This window comes from Hippoglossus hippoglossus, chromosome 12 (assembly GCF_009819705.1).
Source record: "Hippoglossus hippoglossus isolate fHipHip1 chromosome 12, fHipHip1.pri, whole genome shotgun sequence".
In the NCBI taxonomy this organism is placed as follows: domain Eukaryota; kingdom Metazoa; phylum Chordata; class Actinopteri; order Pleuronectiformes; family Pleuronectidae; genus Hippoglossus; species Hippoglossus hippoglossus.
In genome coordinates, this window is record NC_047162.1 from 20,670,737 (window position 1) to 20,689,057 (window position 18,321).

Below are 18,321 nucleotides of genomic sequence, written 5' to 3' on the forward strand. Positions count from 1 at the left end.
CACAAAAATGACAAATGAAATGTTACGGATGAAAAGCACGGCCCAAAGCAAGCGTCTGAAATGAGGCTGAGTGTAGCGTCACTACACGGAAGAGACGTGTGGAGGTTCTGTTCCTGTGTCTCCTCTCATTTCTGGATCTGATCCTGTTTAAATCAGTTCTGACTCAAACACTGAGGAATCAACAGTGACCAACACAAAGCAGCTCGGCCTCAGAGACTGTGAGCGCCCCCTGCAGACTCAGAAGTTATTAACAACCAGAGTTTGGTGGCTTCAGGTTCAGGAAGCAGAGGATCATGTTTCAGTGAGAGCTTCTACATGAAAACACTTCATCAGACACAGAGCCCAACATGTGGCTGCAGGGGGCGCTGTTGCTCAGTAACATGTACATGGTGTTGATTTAACCACATCAACATGTGTCAGATCCAGACGTCTGTTTTCAACTCAACAACTCAAATCCTGAAGTACCTGAGTTACAGGTAAACGCTGCTTGTGCTGGTCAGTGTCACCATGGAAACAGAGACCCTGTGGTTCCCTAACAGGCGCCAGCGATGGGCTCAGATTAGTTTGTACCCGTTTCCAAAAAACTAAACTTCTCTTTCACTGGATTTTCTCCAAGTTCTTGATAATTTTTTTCCCGGAAAAGTCCCAGAAACAAGTTTAACTGAATAAAAAGGCAAAATGATTCCATGGGTAGTTTTAAGGCTGAATCTGAACGTGTGGATTGTTCTCATCATTTCAACTTCTGCACGTTTGATTTGGGGAAAAGAAAAAGGTTTGACGTGACGTGTGAGAACATCATGGAGATCACAGATAAATTACATTAAATAATCTAAATCATGTCAAAGTATCTGTATTTACAGTATATAGATTTAAATATATAAACAATAAGATTGGCAGCTAACACAACAGTTACACTTGATGAATAACGTACATCTTGGCAATGTAAGCAGAAGGTTGTCGTCCGGCAGCGGAGCGTCTAAGACGAGGCCGGGGGCGGCGGCAGGGCGGAGTACTCCTCGTTCTCGGAGTCGCTGCTGTCCTCTTCGTTCCGCTCCTGGTCGCTGCCCTCGGTGCTCAGCTGGTCGAAGCCCTGACGACTGTAACCTTTATGGGACGCAAAGAAGTTCCCCAGATTCAGACCGCCGACTGCTTTACCTACGGAAACACCAGCGGAGGGAACGCAGTGTTTACAACAGCTACTCTGTCACACTCCGTCCGGGATGTTCAACATCGTGTGTTTGTTCTGGACTTTGATTCAATCCAACACAAACAAATCCTCGATTCTCATGAAGGACCCACCTCGTATTTTTCCCAGGATCCCTCCCACAGAGCTGGGTTCACCCTTCACCTCACCGTGATCTGGAGATATTCAGCGATATGAAGAACAAACATCAACACAGAGCAGATTTGAACATTCCACTCATTTCAAGAGAAGAAGGTCTCTTCACTTGTTTCACGTCCTCTCATACGTACGGTTTCTCCTCCAGCAGATGAAGACACCGATGGATATGACGAGCACCAGCGGGACGAGCAGCAGCGTGGTGATGACGGCGGGGAGAACCCCCTCTCCTCTCTTTGTTTTCACCACACTCTTCATCTTCTCCTCCTCCTCCTCCTCCTCCTCTGTCTCTTTCTGTGCTTGAGGCTGCTGAGCGACGGTTTGTTTCTCCTTGACGACCGCCGTCTTCAACGTGTTGTGTTCAGGTCTCAGCTTAGTCTGAACAAACGTCTCCATTTCTACAGGGAGAGGAAAGCTTTGGTTAATATGGGTTCAGTTGTATTTATATCCCAGTGCAGACACACAACCACAGCTTGGTTTATTTTCTCTGGGGATAAAAGGAAATCTTCATTTTTCAAAAAGCAAACGTAAGAGCACTTCAGATCACAGCACTCGTCTTACTTGCTCCTGAAGACGTGTGCTCACCTTTGATTTGACCTCCCGACTGTGAACTGTGTGTGAAATGACCAGAGACAAGTTTGTGTGTAGATGTGTTAAGTGTGAAGAAAGAAGTGATCAGAGATAAACTGAAAACCGATGACATCATCATCATCTCATATATGAGGACAGCCGGTCGTCACGGCTACACGTGTCCCACAAGTGTATCTCCCTGAGGTCGTTTGTCTCCACCAACCAGTTCAGTTACATGTGAGGTCACCGTGACCTTTGACCTCCCAAATCTAATCAGTTCCAATGTTTTTACCAAATTTGAAGAAATTCCCTCAAAATGTTCTTGAGATATCGTGTTCACGAGATCGGACGGACAAGACAGAAACCCACGACAGGTACGTCTCTGCCCTAAGGCCGGAGATATACTTGCTGTTAAAACACGCAAGTATATGTGAACAACTACGCTCACGACGCAGCCGGCTGTCTACGCAAACGTAGTTGTTCACACACTTGCCGATGTACTCTGCGTGTTACCGGAGGATGCCACTAGAGGGCACACCGGAGAAATCAGAGCGTATAGAACTTCTGGATTTGCATTTGATGTAAACAATAAACATGGCGACACTCGATGTTACTATTTAGTTCATTCTGAGATCACAGCAGAAAAAGAGACAGCGGCGCCATCGTAGTCTGTAAGGCCTGTACATCAAGCTCGCCGTGACAATGGACAAAACGTTTCTCTCGCTCTGCCAAGGCAAGAAACTGATGATGAAGAACACCACCAGTATTTTCGAATGTCCGCCAGGACGATGATTTGCTGCACCGGTTTAGCCCGATGACGATGCACCACAACACACACAGTGAGCCAATCCCCCTGTCACGTTCCCTATACCACTGCTACACTGCCCCTGCAGGTCAAGTGCATATTGCATCTGGCGTCCCCGACAACCGACGCTCCAAATGGACGCAGGATACGCGAGGCAGCCATCATGCGCACACGTACGCGTAGTTAAGAGCAAGTATGTCTCCGGCCTCAGGGTTCGAACACGAAACAACGCTCTGCTTTGTGCCGACATCGAGTTCCAACATCCGCAGCCTCAGTGTTCATCAACACGTTGAATCTGAGACAACACTCACCTTCAAGCTCCTGAACCTCGATGCCAGCTTTCTTCACAGAGCGGTGGAACTCTGGAAAATTAAGAATTATCTTATTATTCAGTAAACGAAAAGTCTGAAGTGATGAGTTTAGGTGCCCATACAACCCCAGCCCATAAGAGGACCATGAAGACGGATGAAGCTGAACTTACTCTCGCTGGTGAACTTGAAGACTGAATTGGTGCCTGCGTCTCCAACAAACACGCTTCCGTCCCTGGTTTCAACGATGTCATGAGGCATCATAAACTCCTGCAAAAGAAGAAACACTAAGTTTAATCCAAAAGTCGAGTGTGTGTGTGTGTGTGTGTGTGTGTGTGTGTGTGTGTGTGTGTGTGTGTGTGTACCTCTGTCTTAGGGCTGAACGTGTCCAAAATATCCTTGGTTGAATAATTTATGACAAAACCTCTGAGTGGAGCCGAGTGATACGGAGATTTTCCATTTACTGCAAAGATCAAGCCATCTACACACACACAGACACACACACAGACACACACACACACAGATCAAGCTTCAAACACTGGATCCAACATTTCCCATCATGCAATTCAACAGCATCTGGAGTTGCGCTCAGGGCTTCGTCTGAACAACCTGAGCTCCGCCCCTCTCGCCGAGCTCATTGCAGATTAAAGGGATTCAAGTAGAACTAAACTATGATGAATAAACTGAGGTGAACTTATTGAATTGCTGCATCGACCCTTTAATCTTTTCATTGAGTAAGAAGTGCTACATTTCATGTGAGAAGATGTTTAAATCCAAAAAGCAGTGCTGAGCATCGACTGGTTCAAACTCACCTCCTGCAGGACTGTAGTTGATGGCAAACACTTCCCCCCCAAACTCCTCTTTCTTGATTTCTTTAACAAACTCTCCTGTTTCAGCGATGAAGCACTGAATACGTCCGTTCTCTCTGTCAGCAACACAAACCTCCCGTCTGTCAGGGAGGAACACCAGACTGTGAGGAACCCGGAACGCCACGCGCCTCCTCCTGTCGGACGAACCTTCACACAGGGAATGAAACCACACAAAGCTGAATACGAGCAGATTTCAAAGACTCATCGCATCACAAATTATCACACAACACAAAACTTGGATACTTTTCAGTCTCAAAAATAAATCTATCTTGTCGTCGTCTTTAGCTGTTTTCAGACATGAACTGAGTGAAATGTTGTTCCTGACGTGTTGTGTAGTTAGTGTTTGTGAAGCAGCAGCAGCAGGTTGTCGGGTCCGACTCGTTCAAACAGGAACATGTGGGAACATCCAGGCGAGGGGCGGAGCCTGTAGAGCAGCAGGGGCGGAGCCTGTAGAGCAGCAGGAGGCCGGACATGACGTATAAACTCTGCTGTGGAAAGATCAGTGTTGTTGTTTACAGCTCATCCACACCGGCGTCGGCCCTCATCACCAGAAGATCTGGAACCTCCTCGTGTTTCCAAGTTGACGTCTTCGTCTTCTACGTGTACGGCTCCTCTTCTTCATCCTGAGATGTTTGTGTTCTTCCAGTTTCACGTCCGTCACGTGTTAGAAACCTCATCCACACGTCCACTCGCTCTCTGGGAAGCTTCCACACATTGTCCTGCTGTCTCCTCACATGGACTCACTCTGACATGTTACACACATTTTACTAGGAGGCTGCAGGAGAAGATCCAGAACATGTCCAGAGACACTGACTCAGACATTTGTTCTCACAGACAGAACCTGGAGAACATGTCAGGAACATGTGAGGAACATGTGAGGAACACGTCAGGAACATGTCAGGAACATGTGCAGACTTCAGTTCATGTCTAAAAACAGATGAGTGTGTTTCTACCTGCGCCCCACTCAGACAGGTATTTGCCGTCAGCGGAGAACTTCAGTATCCTGGCGTTACAGTAGCCGTCAGACACGAAGATGTTTCCTGTGTCAGTGTCCACAGCGACGTCAGTGGGCTGACAGAAGTGGCTGCTGTCACTTCCTGGTGTGAACGCTTCTCCTATCGTCAGCAACGTTCTGTCTCCGCCATCACCGCTCACCTTTAACACCTGATGAGCAGAGAACAGGAAGCGTCATTGGTCGGGTTTCACCACGTGCACAAGTGTTTGAGCCGTTTATTAAACCTCAGGCTGTCATGATTTCTAAATTTGATTATTTGATAGAGTTTAAGAATTATTTATAGATTCTATTTTCAAGCAGACCTGAGGATTCTAGACGGTTGATAGAGGGACAAAGACAGATCCAAGCTTTATAAAGCATAAAGATCATTTTCCTGTTATCGTGCGGCGGCTGGAGCATCTCACCTGATGAAGAGCCACGTCAGTGACCCAGTAATTATTTTCTTTGTCTGTCGTTATTCCATGAGGCATATAAAACCTGCAGAATCACACAGATGCATCATTATGGGTTTTCACTCAGAGCACGATGTACTAAAGAAACAACACAAGACTCATCTTTGTGCACACTTGTGTTTTAAATCATCAGATGTGTCTCTCCTCCCTGTGATTGGTTAATTGGACCAAAGGTTGGCAGAAGAGTTTTAAACATGACCTTTCTCACGTCCTGTGAGTAGAGCGAGATGAGAGCTCAACTGACAGAGAGCTTATGTTTTCTAACCTGGTTGTTGTCAGCATTATGAAAACACACTTTGTGGTGGGATCCAAGAAAGAACCAGTTCAATCTGATCCTTTTTTCCCACTTTTAAACATCAGCAGAGGTTTAACGTCTCTGAGCCCCGTGCTAGTGTACATGTTCACTTTGTTAGGGACGTTCACGTGAAATCAGTGTGATACTCATGACAGAGACACGAATAGTGACTGACATGTTTCTGCCTGAAGCCTTCAGGATGTTGCCTTTGCCTGGATCCACAACCAAAATAGTGGACTGCTGGATCGGACCCAGGGACCTCTGCTGGTATCTCGCCTGGCTGCTGAAGGAGCTGAAGAAGAAGGGAGACCATGTGTGAGAACATTCATTAGAGAAGCTTCCTGCTCACTGCTCTGTAATCCACTGACTCTGGAGGCCGCAGATAAACAGAAGGAGGCAAGAAAAGCCAACGAGGGAGAATAGTTCAATAATGAGAAAGGGCTTTTCTTCAACAGCGATTTTAACTGGTTTTAATTTTGTTCTATCAAACTGCTAACGTCTCTACAAACAGCTGCTGAGCTGGAGAAACAATGTGGAGATGAACCACTTTCAATCTGCATCAATATTAAATACACATAAAAGATTATTCTGTTTAATGGACAGACAGAGGACTCACTCCGGCCCCCAGCGGTGGTCCCCTCTGTGGAAGATGACCACGTTAGAATCTGAGTCGAGGGCGAGTCCTGACACCTGACCGAGCTGCAGAGAACTCTGTGGCCACGCCGACACAAGCTCCAGATGATCTACACACACAACACACACACACACAACACAACACACACACACACAACACGTTTCAGTGAGTTAACATGAACACAGGACTGGTGCATTACTCTAGATTAACCAGTGACACATTGTGACACATTAACCAGTATCACGATGGTTGAGATGACTTGAGGCAGAAATGCAGTTTTGTCTTTTACCAACTGAAAAGTGGAAGAAGAGATGGACTCATCAGCCGGAAGAGGGTTCACCAGTGTGAGGAAGTGGTTTCCTCTAAGTTCCTCTCTCTGCTCTCACTGTGTTTCCATTCTGGACACAAAGAGCATTTCCCACTTCTCTTCTTCTGAAGACCTCCTCTTTGGCCTGTTGTCGTTTGTGGAGAACATCTTGGTTGGATCCAGCTTTGTAGCAGCAGGTTCATGGACTTGATTTCTTCTTGCCTTCTCTTTTTGGATATCCCAGGACTTTTGACTTTGTTCGTTATGTGAACTCAGAGGCGTCGTCATCCACCCACTCACTCACTTGTCAAGGTTTTGATCTCTAGTATAACTATCACCAGGTTTCTGGTTTGGTGCAAACGCACAAGGACTTGCATGCACATGTGTTATGCAATATACATTTCTGCAAATGGAGTCACACCTTTCTGCAGCCAAGAGGAAGTGTTAGCTCGTAAACACGGCAGGACTCGAACCTTAATAAAACACTAAGATTATGAGCAGGGAAACACAGCGATCAACCACCGTGTTCTTTTGTCGGTGGACATTCAGAATGTTTGCTGGATTTCAAGGATGAACATTAATCTTGTCTGTTGTAAGAAACCTTATTTAAACAATCAAGCCGCTGCACTGACGCCAGAGCAAACATGTGTTTCAGCTGTTTCCATGGGGAAGATGAATGATTATCAGACATTCAGACTGAAAATAGCACAGGGCTGCGAGGGTGGGGGGGTTTGAGTAACACATCCCTGAATGGCAACAAAGAACCAGACGAGCAGAGAGGCGACAGAAACAAGGAAACAAAGGATGAAACAGCGAGAGAGAAAATCTAAAAAAGTACGATCCCATTAATCTATTCGTCTTTGGTTTGAATTACTTTACTTGCATGCAAAAATAAAAAGGGGATCTTTTCAGCACCACTGACAACAACAACAATAAAATATCATCCAGGACCCACCTTGTCCTTCAGCTACCAGCTTGCTTCCTGGGGACTTGGCCGTGGCCTCAAGCTGGTGGAACCTGTGGACTCTGTCCCTCACCAAAACAGGGTCCTCCCTGGTGTGGAAGGCTAGTGTGGCACTGGGAGAGCCCAGACCTTTGGTTTGCATTAAGCTATCAATCTGAGCCACCAGCTCCGCCTGGGCTCTCTGCATCTCGTTGGGGTTGAATTTATGAACGTGAACTATGTCGTTACTCTGGCCTAGCAGCTTGGACATAAGAGAATAGAGGTCACCTGCACAGACAGACAGAGAAGGACAGAAAAGAGTGGAAATAAAGTACAAGGAATAGGAGGAAAGTCTTGCTACACAAAGCAAATGCTGTGGTGTTGTTAGGAAGGCTGGTGAAGTGATTAGTTAGGACACCGACGTAGAAAAGATAAAGCACAATATATAGTTTTTGTCCATTAACCAGTTTGGTGTTAGAGTTTTGGTAGATGCTGCGTGACATAAAGGACTTTGCAGAGCTGATGCATTCAAGATGTTCTTCCTCTTCCTCTTCCTCCTCCTCCCCCCCCCCACGGACCCAACATGACTGATGTAACTAAATTCCGTCCTCCTGGGCTGGTTAGCACATATCACCCAGTCGTCTGAGTACAGTGACGTCTGTGGGCTATGCACCAAGCCTGCTGCCGCCCTCTCTTCAACACAACCAGGAAAACATCCTTGTACAAAGCATGTGAAGAGATTAAAGATCGGACCAGCCATCTTCAGAGCAAAGAGGTTAGTTGAGTGGAACCCTCTCAAATTAGTGTCTGGAGTAACTCCTAGGACTTTTGTTATGTGTAACCAGCCCCATGTTTGGATGCTCCACCCTTGGACCATGGAAAGACCAGTTGGAGGTGTCCTTGTTGAACTCCAGCTCTAAGATCTTGAGAGAATCGCTTTGTTCAGATCCTGCAGGAGAACGGGATACAGGCGCCGTTTCCACAAACAATTCAGTCCTTGTATGACCGGAGTAGTTGTGTCCATATTCTACTAAACACGTCCCAGTTGGCGTTGAGCTGCAGCAGATTGTAACTCCTCAGTGATCCTGTGAGTCCAGTTCAGGCTCCTCCATTTCTGTTTCCTGCAGATGATGTGGCTCTGTTCACCTCATCTGACAGTAACACCCAGCATGCAATGGGGCAGTTTGACCTCTAAATCTGAGGCCATGGTTTTCTGCCACTACATTCTTACTTGTGGCTCTTGTAAATTATATCTGTGCCATGAGTACGTTTGCTTTTCAGCAAAACTTGACAATCAGAAATAGCATCAGTGAATCCAACAGAATTTATACTCGTCCACTATGTCTCCTATTATTTGTGACTGCAAATAACAAAACACGACAGTATTTTATTGACTTTAAAATACCAGTGTAGTTGTAATAACCCAGTAGTCCTGGTGACTCACCCTGATCCACAGTCTGCCCTGCTTGGTTTGCATCCAACACAGACCTGTCATCTTGATCATCTGGATAAGACAAGGAGAGATTCATGTTGTGTATAAAATGCTTCATTAGGTGAAGTCGGTTTGACGGGTCAGGGGTCAGGGGTCAGGGGTCAGGGGTCAGCGTCCGTACCTGGTGATTTCCCCATATGCATCATTGAGTGATCAGGATCGACAGCGATGGGAACATTGGCCTCAGCTGGAATGTGTTGAAACAGCTCTTTGGAGCCCGTCTCCATGCAGCTCATGTAGGGGATTGCATGTTTGCTTTCCATGTAGAACATTATATAGAAGTTGCACATCTCATCATCAGAGGTGCCTCTGCATAGAAAACAGAAGAGTACATGTGGATTAATACATATCTACATATTATCGCTGGTTATCTCGTACTGTAACGTCCTCCTGGCAGAGCTGCAGGGATGCAAAGTCAAACCTCTGCAATGCAGCAGCCTTTCTGGTCTTCAACCACCCAGCTCATGTGACTCATTACTCTCTCCTGGCTGTCTGATGCTGCTCACCTCACAGGTTACTACTGCTCGTCTACCAGCACAGCACCGACTACCTGAACTACCTCAGTCAGGTGCAGGAGGTGTGCACCCCGAGGCAGGAAATCACAGTCCCCCCTCTTCCCCTGTGTGATCCCTCAGTGGTGGAATGAGTTCAGTTGATTCTGTAGAACTTTCAGGAGAGCACCTTCATATCTAACACGACCTCTCTCATTCTCAATCTTACTTTCTCAACAACAGTTAAAATAAAATAGTCATTTTTGGGGATGACATGTTACTTTATTCTTTCACAAGCATCGTGTTTTCCCAGAATTCTCATCAAAATGTTTTCCAACTGTTTTTACAACAGAACTCACCCGATGTACGTTTTGGAGGTTCTGCCCTCACCAGTAAAAACACATCTGGCAGCGACGGTGTCACCGTACTTCACGTCCACCTCCGGGTTGGCACGATAAAAAGCCTGGAGAGAAATCACATTCACTGCTGAGTGTTCAATCTACAGACGGAGCCTGACCAGCTGTTTCCCCAGTTCATAGTCACTGTGCTAACCTAAGCTAAGCTAAGATAAAAACTGCTCGCTCAAGGTCCCAGGCAACAGCAAACAGCGGGTTATGACGTGAAACCGAAGCAGACAGGAAATGAGGAGAGGGAACGGTATGACATGGTTACCCATGGTTACGTGCTTTTAACCAATCAGCTGCCGTGTGAGGTGATAATGTACCTGTGGTAACTGTGGGGACTGTCGTCCAATCAGGCTCCACCTCCCGTTTCGGATCCTGTAGCCGCTGACCACTTTACCTGCAACAGAAACATCCAGATGATGCTGAACCGGACACTAAAGAGACGGAAGCTTCTCTGAAATGGACTCAACTCTCGGCTGTGACTCACCCAGGTGATGTGTGTGGGTCCTGAAGGCAAATGGGTAGATGGGATATGAAGAGTAATCACAGGCCACGTCTGCATTTGTAACTAACAAAAGGAAATAAAAAGTTACGACAGCAGTATTTAAATGTGCAGACTAAAAATAAAGATGGACGACATGGCGGCTCCCGAAAGTGAAGCCAAAATGAAAATCCCACCTTTTTTTCCAGGCAGGATGACTGTGTCCACGGACATGAGCAGGTATATCCCTGCGATGAACGGCTGCCTTTGAGAAGTGCACACAGAGCCACAGTTAGAGGAGAGCCGGCTGCAAAGATTCAGCCTCATACTACGTTTCCTTCCCATTCCTGTTCTCTACATGTACACTGTTTCTGGTGCTCAGTAAAAACAAGACACCGAGCGGCTCTGATTCAAACTCCACAGACACAAACTTTCTATTTCCTCCAGTAAGAGCTTTTCATTCAGATTCAGGAGAAAGGTTGATGCTTTCGAGAAAACACTTACGGCTTGGATGTCATTCTCAAAGAGAGGCCTGAGCAGTCTCTATGATGGTCTGCAGAACAGAAACAAACTGTAAGTCACTGCAATCACAGATGATAATCAGGGAAGTAGATCTTTGGCTAGAAAGACTTTCGTAACAGGATGAAGTCAGATGAAGTCAGATGAAAGATTAATAAAGTAGATCCTCAAACAGATATCAAGTGGAGTCGTTGATGCAGCGTCAGAGGTTTTGTATGAGGTTCATGATTTTTATTGCAGGACTTTCTAATAAACTGGTGACTCAGTTTACAGTGGATCTCCTCAGACCTTTCTTGAATTTGATTTAAACAAATACATAAAATCACCCCCGTGAAACGTAAACGTCAGAACTTGAACTTCCATTTGAAACTCACCCCTGAAAGCAGCGACATCTCCGTAATGGATCTGCAGCACAAAGTAAGACATTCCTGAATTCCTTCCAACTTTAAAACCAACATCTGGGAACAGAGAGAAGAGCAGAGATCAGAGGAAGATATGAAACCCCAGAGAGAGATAATTCACAAAGACTTTCATCTTCTCCATTCAAACAGAAAGACTACCACCCCCCCAACTGACAACACGCCCACGTCAGACGCCGTCTTCAAACCAATCAGAGTCAAGTACAGGTAGACTCCGCCCACGTAGGTGACGACACCAGGACGTACGTATGCCAGACAAAATTCTTTAGTCCTTAAATTACAACGTGAAACCAGAACTAACAGATCAGATGAAACAACGAACACACGAAGCTCGGTTCTGGTCCGGAGAGACCAACCTTTGGGTAATTTGGTAGGAGGTGCGTTCCGAGCCCAGGCGTACATAATGGAGGCTTCATCCTCACACGTGCCCTGTACGCTGCCACAGTCCCTGAACGGAGCAGTGACACAAACTAGATTAATCTTTATGAACGGAAAACACAGAGAATCACAGAAGAACACAAACACCTGCTGCCATTACAGTAATGAGAGTGTAGACACTGAGCTGGGAAGTCTGATATTACCAGTAGCTGCTGCTGGAGACGGGAGTCTGACAGCCAAACAGCAGCATGTGATGGACTGTGTCCATACTGGCATGAGGTATGAAGTCCACTGAGGAAGAAAAGCACGGTGGTTAAAATAGTGAATAGTTAATGACCTGCAACTGTCCCTGTCTCTGTCTCCGCTGGATTTGTTGTCTTAGATCATTCAGAGTCCAGAGAAGTTCTGACGGTACTTTGTACAACAGGAGATGTTAAAAGCACTGATCTTAGTCTCTTCTTGCTTGAATACATCTACATACTGTATGTTCATCTATCAAATACAAACATTTCAAAGATATACTCACCAATATATGCATCCCGACTAGTTGGCACAGGAAACGCCATGCACAGGTAAGTGTCCGGCTGAAACATGGAAGAACAAAATGAGGATTTTTGTCACTGAATGACAGAGGACAGTGAAAGTTTCAGCTACATAATTGTATTCTTAGTATTCATAGACTAATATTTAAAGACACGAATATATTTAAGTTTGAATATGTGTGTAATTTTGAGTGGTGAATAATATTCAGTAAACTATTAGGCTCGCTGTGGCTGAGGAAATAAAAACTAGTGGTGTAAATCGACAGTTTCATCATTTCTTTGGACAGAAATATGAGGTTTTCCATATCACTAAATCTGCCTCCATACGATTTGATACGATTCAGGATGTGATCGATATGAAACAATATCATACGCTCATTTTCCACAGTCAGTTACATTTACATCAACTCACGAAAAGCAACTAAAATAGAACAGTGTTGTGTGAGTTCAGTCTCTCAGTCACCGCCTGTGTGTGTTTATCAAGGTTTCCACTTTCGCATCAATACATTATATCTGAGTGACGGATCGTTACAACTCTAATGAACATATTCAGTGTTTCCAAAGCTTCTCTTGTAACACAGAGCTCGAACTGTGAGCTGACATCACGGACTCTTCCCGTAGTAAAGCATGAAGTACAGTTCATGAGAAGTCAGAGGATACAGACCCTCAGTAGGACGCTTCACAGAATCAGACTCACCGCGGTCGGGATCACACCAGGCATCCGGATGTCCACAGAGAAGTTGTGAGGGTTAGTTATCGCCGGCTGCTGCTTGGTCCTGGACGCACAGTCGCTGGGATCCAACGAGATGCTTTCCTGAGACCTTGGAGAGGAACCCAGGCACAGAGAGGTTTATTCATACGTAATGTGACAGGTAGCTGTGAATAAATTGGTTTGGAACCTGAAAAGGTAAATCTGAGGCCTTGTGTAAAATTGGATGTGTAAATAACTAAGATCAAACATATAATAATTAATAAAACTACATTTTATGAGCTCAGGTCTGTTCAATGGATAGAACCTTACCTTTTGGACCAGTACCAGGGGTTTTGTATTTCCAGGCCGCGGCTGTGACAGATGAAAGTTAGCAGCACGACACACAGGGCAGGGACTCCCATCATGCCTGTGGTTAGCACAGTGGGTTCTGCTGCCTGAGCTGCAATGTAAAACAGTGTCAGGCTATAAAGCAGCACAGACCGGGGAGATAAACTGCACGAGTCTATCACACCTGAGAGTAGGGATGTGAGGGAGGTGAAGGTAACGTCGACCTCACTCCTCTGACATGTCGGATCGCTGTTCACGCTCGATTCCTTCCAGTAGCTAAGATGGTTCCAGAGTCTGTCAGGAGAAACCACCTGGAAAAGAGCACGTGTGTTAAAAGAAACCCAGCACAGACATTGAGTCTAACACAGCAGGTTCTGTAAATGCATTTTATTATTCGTGATCTCGTTCTGTTTTCCCAGAGCTCATGATCATAGGTGAGGGTCCACGTGAAGATACACTGATAAATCAAAAAGCTTTGTCTTCCACCTCCGGTCCCTCTTCATCAAAACGCTCCAGCACAACACTCGACAGTCAGTCAGAGCCTGATCCTACTGTCTTCACAGATCAGCATCAATCAACACAACGAGGCTTTGCTGCGTGAACAAGCACAAATAATACCAACTCCTTCCGTAGTTATCCTGCTGACACACTAACAAACGGACAGACACACAAACATGTCTCGTTCTTCCACCGACTCGACTGAAAATCTGTTCAGGTGATTTTGAGTAATCTTGCTGACAAACAAACACAACACAATACCGACTCCACGTTTCTCTCTCTCTGCTCTCTTGGACTTGACAGTGATGGAAACAGATGAAAACAGACAACCATTGTAGAAATGTCTGTTTTTATCTGATCCAGAAATAACTCATCTTTAATGGCTCTTTATTACACTGAAGCAAACATCATAAAAACATCTAATATCCTTGTGAACCCATGATCGTTGTACTGCAACACAAACAACACAAGTCTAACACAACCAGAGGAATCAAACTAAGATGTGACAGTCAACAAAGCAGCCCCCCCCCCCCTTTACCTCGCAGAGGGAGAATCATTGAGATGTTGAGCTGGTGACTCATCGCTGACAACAGTTAAAACAAGGGAGAGGAGGAGGAGGAGGAGGAGGAGCTGTGACATCACAACCCTCTGAGGAGATGATGGCTGAAACTATGGAAACAAGGCTCATCCCTCTCATGGCCCCCAGCACGTAAACCAGCAGGACGTCACACTCAACATGTCTCCGACATCATCATCCTCACATCACGTTGATCTGAGCAGCAACAGCTGGTTCAGAGGAACCACACATCTGGGCTGCGGTTCAGAAGAACCGCACATCTGGGCTGCGGGTCAGAGGAACCACACATCTGGGCTGCGGTTCAGAGGAACCGCACATCTGGGCTGCGGTTCAGAGGAACCGCACATCTGGGCTGCGGTTCCTCTGAACCGCACATCTGGGCTGCGGGTCAGGAGGCTCCAGGGGAGTGAGCACGTTCACATCACTCACCGGTGGTCAGTGTGTCCTCATGTCAGAGACACATATGTCACAACAGGAAATGAGCCTCATCATCATCATCTTCATCTTCACCTGACGCAGAGCAAACCGCCACACGACGTGTGAACGACATGTGAACAACATGTAAACGACATGTGAACGACATGTGAACGACATGTGAACATGCAGGAAGCTAACTGTGATGTAGCTCCAGTGCAACCTGCTCATCAGAAGCTACACGAGCTAACGCTAGCTGCGTGTTGACAGGTTCAACACGACGTCACAGCCGAGCTGCGTTCGTTTCCAAATGTCGGAAGTGAAGCTGATGTTAATTTGAAAAGTTAAAGTGAGCGTTTAAAAGAGAAGAAGCTCTACCTGTTCCCCGCAGCAGCAGGTCCGGGTCTGTCTGTCTGTGTGTCTCACTGTGTGTCTCACTGTCTCACCGCCTGTCTGTCTCACTGTCTGTCTCACTGTCTGTCCCACTGTCTGTGTGTCAGACTGACGGGCTAACCACAGCGCTAGCAGTTAGCTACATCCATACTTCCGCCTTTCACAGTAAAAACACTGTTATACCACCCATATATATCCGCTCTTCAAAAACACGAATATGTATTAAAATGGGTGGAAGTGTGATTTCTGTTTATACTCAATCTAATACCGAATGGAAATAATACCGTTGTTTTCCGTTAAATGAATGAAAGGCTGTTATTGTGTGCACGCGCACAGCTCACTGGCACATTCATTTGATGGGTGGATTTTGAACTTCTGCTCTTTTACTGTTGGAGGAAGATGAAATGAAATATTTTCTTATTTTATCAACTTCTTCGGCTCTTCTTACCGGAGCTTTTATTGTGTAAGACGTGACCGGAAGTTGTATTGTAGTTCCGGAGGCTAACGGAGATCATGCTAACCTGATGCTAACAGGGGACAGGTGCTGTGACGAGGTGTCTCCCGGGTGTTGTTGCCATGTGAACCGGTGGTTGCGCAGGTACGTTGGTGAATGTCCCTGATGGACGTCACGTGTTTGTCTCGTGTCGTGGTTTGGCGTTGGTGTCATGGCGCGTGCTGCGAACATCAAACGAGACTCTGAAGAAAAGTTAGAAAAGCTTTGATCTTCTCTCTCTGATCAGACTGAACAGCTGTTTCATCTGTTGGGGCAGTTTGATTCTCTCAGTATTTCTCAAGAAGAACTCTTGAATTATCTTTATGGGCGTGTTTAGAAGAAAATCATTTATGTAACTGAGCTGCAGCGCCCCCTGCAGCCACACGTGAGGACCACCCTCCCTCAGGAAACTATGTGGCTGTTACTGTTGCCATGACGACAGACGTCCCTTAAAGCCAAGTTCCAGCTACTTGTCTTGTAGCTACTTGTCGGGAGTCTTGTAGTCGTGAGTTCGTACAGTCGTGTGTAAACAACAGGAGCTCCTCACTGCTACGAACCTTCAGCCAGTCCTGCGCTCTGATTGGCTGATTAGTCTGTATCATAGTGACACTATAGAAAATATCAAAAAATGTATGTAAAAACATTGATACTTAGTTTTTTCGCTCAAAAGAATGAATCGCCGCATGTGCCTGCAGAGGGCGCTGTTCCATGAAAGTTACACAGTGTAGCTTTAAGCTCCTCCTCCATGTTCTCTGCTGTACTTTGAATTCTCCTACTTTTTATTTCACGTGCAGAGCATCATGGGGCGCAGCAGCAGTCGTACTCTCTCCCACGGCGTTCCAGTGGCGGCTGTGTGCCTCGCTGCCTTGCTCATGAGCAACGTCTTGATCTACCTTTATCTGGAGTCAGTGTATCAGACCGATGAACTGCTGGCGCCCTCTCATGGCGGCTGTTTGCCTCGACACTTTAAGATGGTGTTGATGAAGAACTGCACTCCGTGGCTCCAGTGTTCACAGATAAGAGCAGAAGTCCGCAAGCTGAAGCTGATTGGCCAGGGAGCTGTGAAGAAGGTAGACGCTCTTTTTAAAATGATTTTGATGTTCTAGAGCAGCTTCATCTCTCCACTCACTAACCTCGGCGTCCACTCTGCTGTCCTCAGGTCTTTCTGGCTGAGTGGAGAGCCCAGAAGGTGGCGCTGTCCAAACTGTCCTCTCTGGATTACCTGGAGGATTTTCTCCATGGACTGTCCATGCTACAGGCTCTGCAGGGCCCCCAGGTGGTGCAGTTGGTGGGATTTTGCCTTGAAGACCACACCCTGGTCACAGAGCACCAACCGCTCGGCTCCTTGCTCAACTTGGACGCTGTTTTTGCACAAGAGCAGCACCAGCAACACAACACGTGGCAAACACGACTGAGGCTGGCGACGGACTACGTCTCCATCCTCCATTACCTCCACAACAGCCCGGCCGGGCGGCGGGTCATGTGCGACTCCAACAGCCTCGAGAAAACGCTCTCCCAGTTGCTGCTGACGAGCGACTTTCACCTGGTGGTCAACGATCTGGACGCGCTGCCTGAGGTGGACCAATCCAGAGGCACGTTGGTGAGATGTGGCCACAGAGAGCTCACAGGGGACTTTGTAGCTCCGGAGCAGCTTTGGCCATTCGTGAACGAGGGGAAGCCATTTTCCGACGAGCTCATGCCCGGGTACGACGAGAAGACGGATATCTGGAAGATCCCTGACGTGACATGGTTCCTGATGGGGAGAGTTCCCGGAGGAGATTTAGTCCACTTCCATCTCTTTCAGATCCACGAGGAGTGTAAGAAGACGGACCCCAGGCTGCGGCCCTCGGCTCAGGACGTTTTAAAGGTGTACAGATCAGTCTACAGCAGCATGGTCCGAGACGCTGCTGGAATCAGAGACATGCTGTAGAAGAATGACTCTGAAAACTAGAGATCAGCTCGACGACCATCCACATGTCGACTTTCTGACCCACATGGTCTCAACGTTTTAGTCTTTGATGAGATTTGGTCCCTGAGATGTCGTCTGACCCTCAAGGATTCAGGACTCATTAAATCCTCTTTAACACCAGCTGTAAAGGTTTGGGACTCAGACTCACAGCCACTGACATACATGAATGTTCAAGCTACAGTTTGACAGTGTTGCAGTTTTAATAAAAACTGTTTTGTTACTTGAAAAAATCTTTTATTTTTTTATCAGGACGCATTATCAGGATTGTGTTACTGTTTTCACACGTGACGTCATCACGCACTCTAAGGAAACATCCATACTAATACATCTTTTGTTTAGAGCTAATATGACCTTTGTCCACACGAGCGCTCTGGTTCGTTATCAGTAAACAAACATGTGGGATCGTCTCCTGGTTGCTTAGTAACAGAAACTCCTCTGAAGGAGGAGCAGTGATTTCTCTTTGACGACGAGGTGGAACTGTAACTGACAGGAAGTGTTACTGACAGGAAGTGTTAGCGACGCTTTGTGTTCACTGCTGGTCGTCGAGTCATTTGACTGATGAGAACCAATCAGGAAGAGAACGTGTCATCGTTTACTAAAGTCTCAGTTTCTGTTCAGACTGAAACACAAACCCAGAGTTTTCAAACTAGAGCGAGACCAGTTTACACAAGTCTC

The 18,321-nt window shown here is 46.4% G+C and overlaps 2 protein-coding genes across 4 annotated transcripts; one reads left to right on the top strand and one right to left on the bottom strand.

The window, feature by feature from the left end:
* Positions 1-780: 780 nt before the first annotated feature.
* pam (peptidylglycine alpha-amidating monooxygenase) lies at positions 781-13,587 on the bottom strand. Of its 2 annotated transcripts, XM_034601702.1 has the most exons (26): positions 13,475-13,587; positions 13,285-13,417; positions 12,961-13,084; positions 12,248-12,305; positions 11,925-12,012; positions 11,700-11,791; positions 11,299-11,382; positions 10,910-10,958; positions 10,603-10,670; positions 10,412-10,492; positions 10,245-10,321; positions 9,880-9,983; positions 9,151-9,338; positions 8,982-9,041; positions 7,550-7,825; positions 6,270-6,396; positions 5,829-5,945; positions 5,311-5,383; positions 4,845-5,055; positions 3,835-4,038; positions 3,388-3,503; positions 3,196-3,292; positions 3,026-3,076; positions 1,474-1,737; positions 1,300-1,359; positions 781-1,155 (listed from the first exon to the last, which is right to left on the bottom strand). In XM_034601702.1, the coding sequence occupies exons 2-26, from the start codon at positions 13,377-13,379 to the stop codon at positions 977-979; spliced, it is 2,943 nt and encodes a 980-aa protein (XP_034457593.1). In that variant the 5' UTR covers positions 13,380-13,417; positions 13,475-13,587; the 3' UTR covers positions 781-976. The 2 variants fall into 2 exon arrangements, with proteins under 2 accessions (XP_034457593.1, XP_034457594.1); XM_034601703.1 differs by lacking the exon at positions 7,550-7,825.
* A 1,971-nt stretch (positions 13,588-15,558) lies between these two features.
* pomk (protein O-mannose kinase) lies at positions 15,559-17,934 on the top strand. 2 transcript variants are annotated; one of them, XM_034601738.1, is made up of 4 exons: positions 15,559-15,790; positions 16,472-16,747; positions 16,837-17,834; positions 17,896-17,934. In XM_034601738.1, the coding sequence occupies exons 2-3, from the start codon at positions 16,478-16,480 to the stop codon at positions 17,605-17,607; spliced, it is 1,041 nt and encodes a 346-aa protein (XP_034457629.1). In that variant the 5' UTR covers positions 15,559-15,790; positions 16,472-16,477; the 3' UTR covers positions 17,608-17,834; positions 17,896-17,934. The 2 variants fall into 2 exon arrangements, with proteins under 2 accessions (XP_034457629.1, XP_034457627.1); XM_034601736.1 differs by having other exon boundaries at positions 15,559-15,782; positions 17,896-17,933.
* Positions 17,935-18,321: the final 387 nt, after the last annotated feature.

What these genes read in the sequence shown, in the direction of transcription:
- pomk (XM_034601738.1), top strand. Translation starts at nt 16,478, where the DNA reads ATGGGGCGCAGCAGCAGTCGTACTCTCTCCCACGGCGTTCCAGTGGCG. An exon ending in GCCAGGGAGCTGTGAAGAAG is followed by an intron (nt 16,748 to 16,836) that starts GTAGACGCTCTT and finishes TGCTGTCCTCAG; the next exon opens with GTCTTTCTGGCTGAGTGGAG.
- pam (XM_034601702.1), bottom strand. Translation starts at nt 13,379, where the DNA reads ATGATGGGAGTCCCTGCCCTGTGTGTCGTGCTGCTAACTTTCATCTGT. An exon ending in TTGAGAATGACATCCAAGCC is followed by an intron (nt 10,671 to 10,909) that starts GTAAGTGTTTTC and finishes CACTTCTCAAAG; the next exon opens with GCAGCCGTTCATCGCAGGGA. An exon ending in CATCTGCTGGAGGAGAAACC is followed by an intron (nt 1,360 to 1,473) that starts GTACGTATGAGA and finishes GAATATCTCCAG; the next exon opens with ATCACGGTGAGGTGAAGGGT.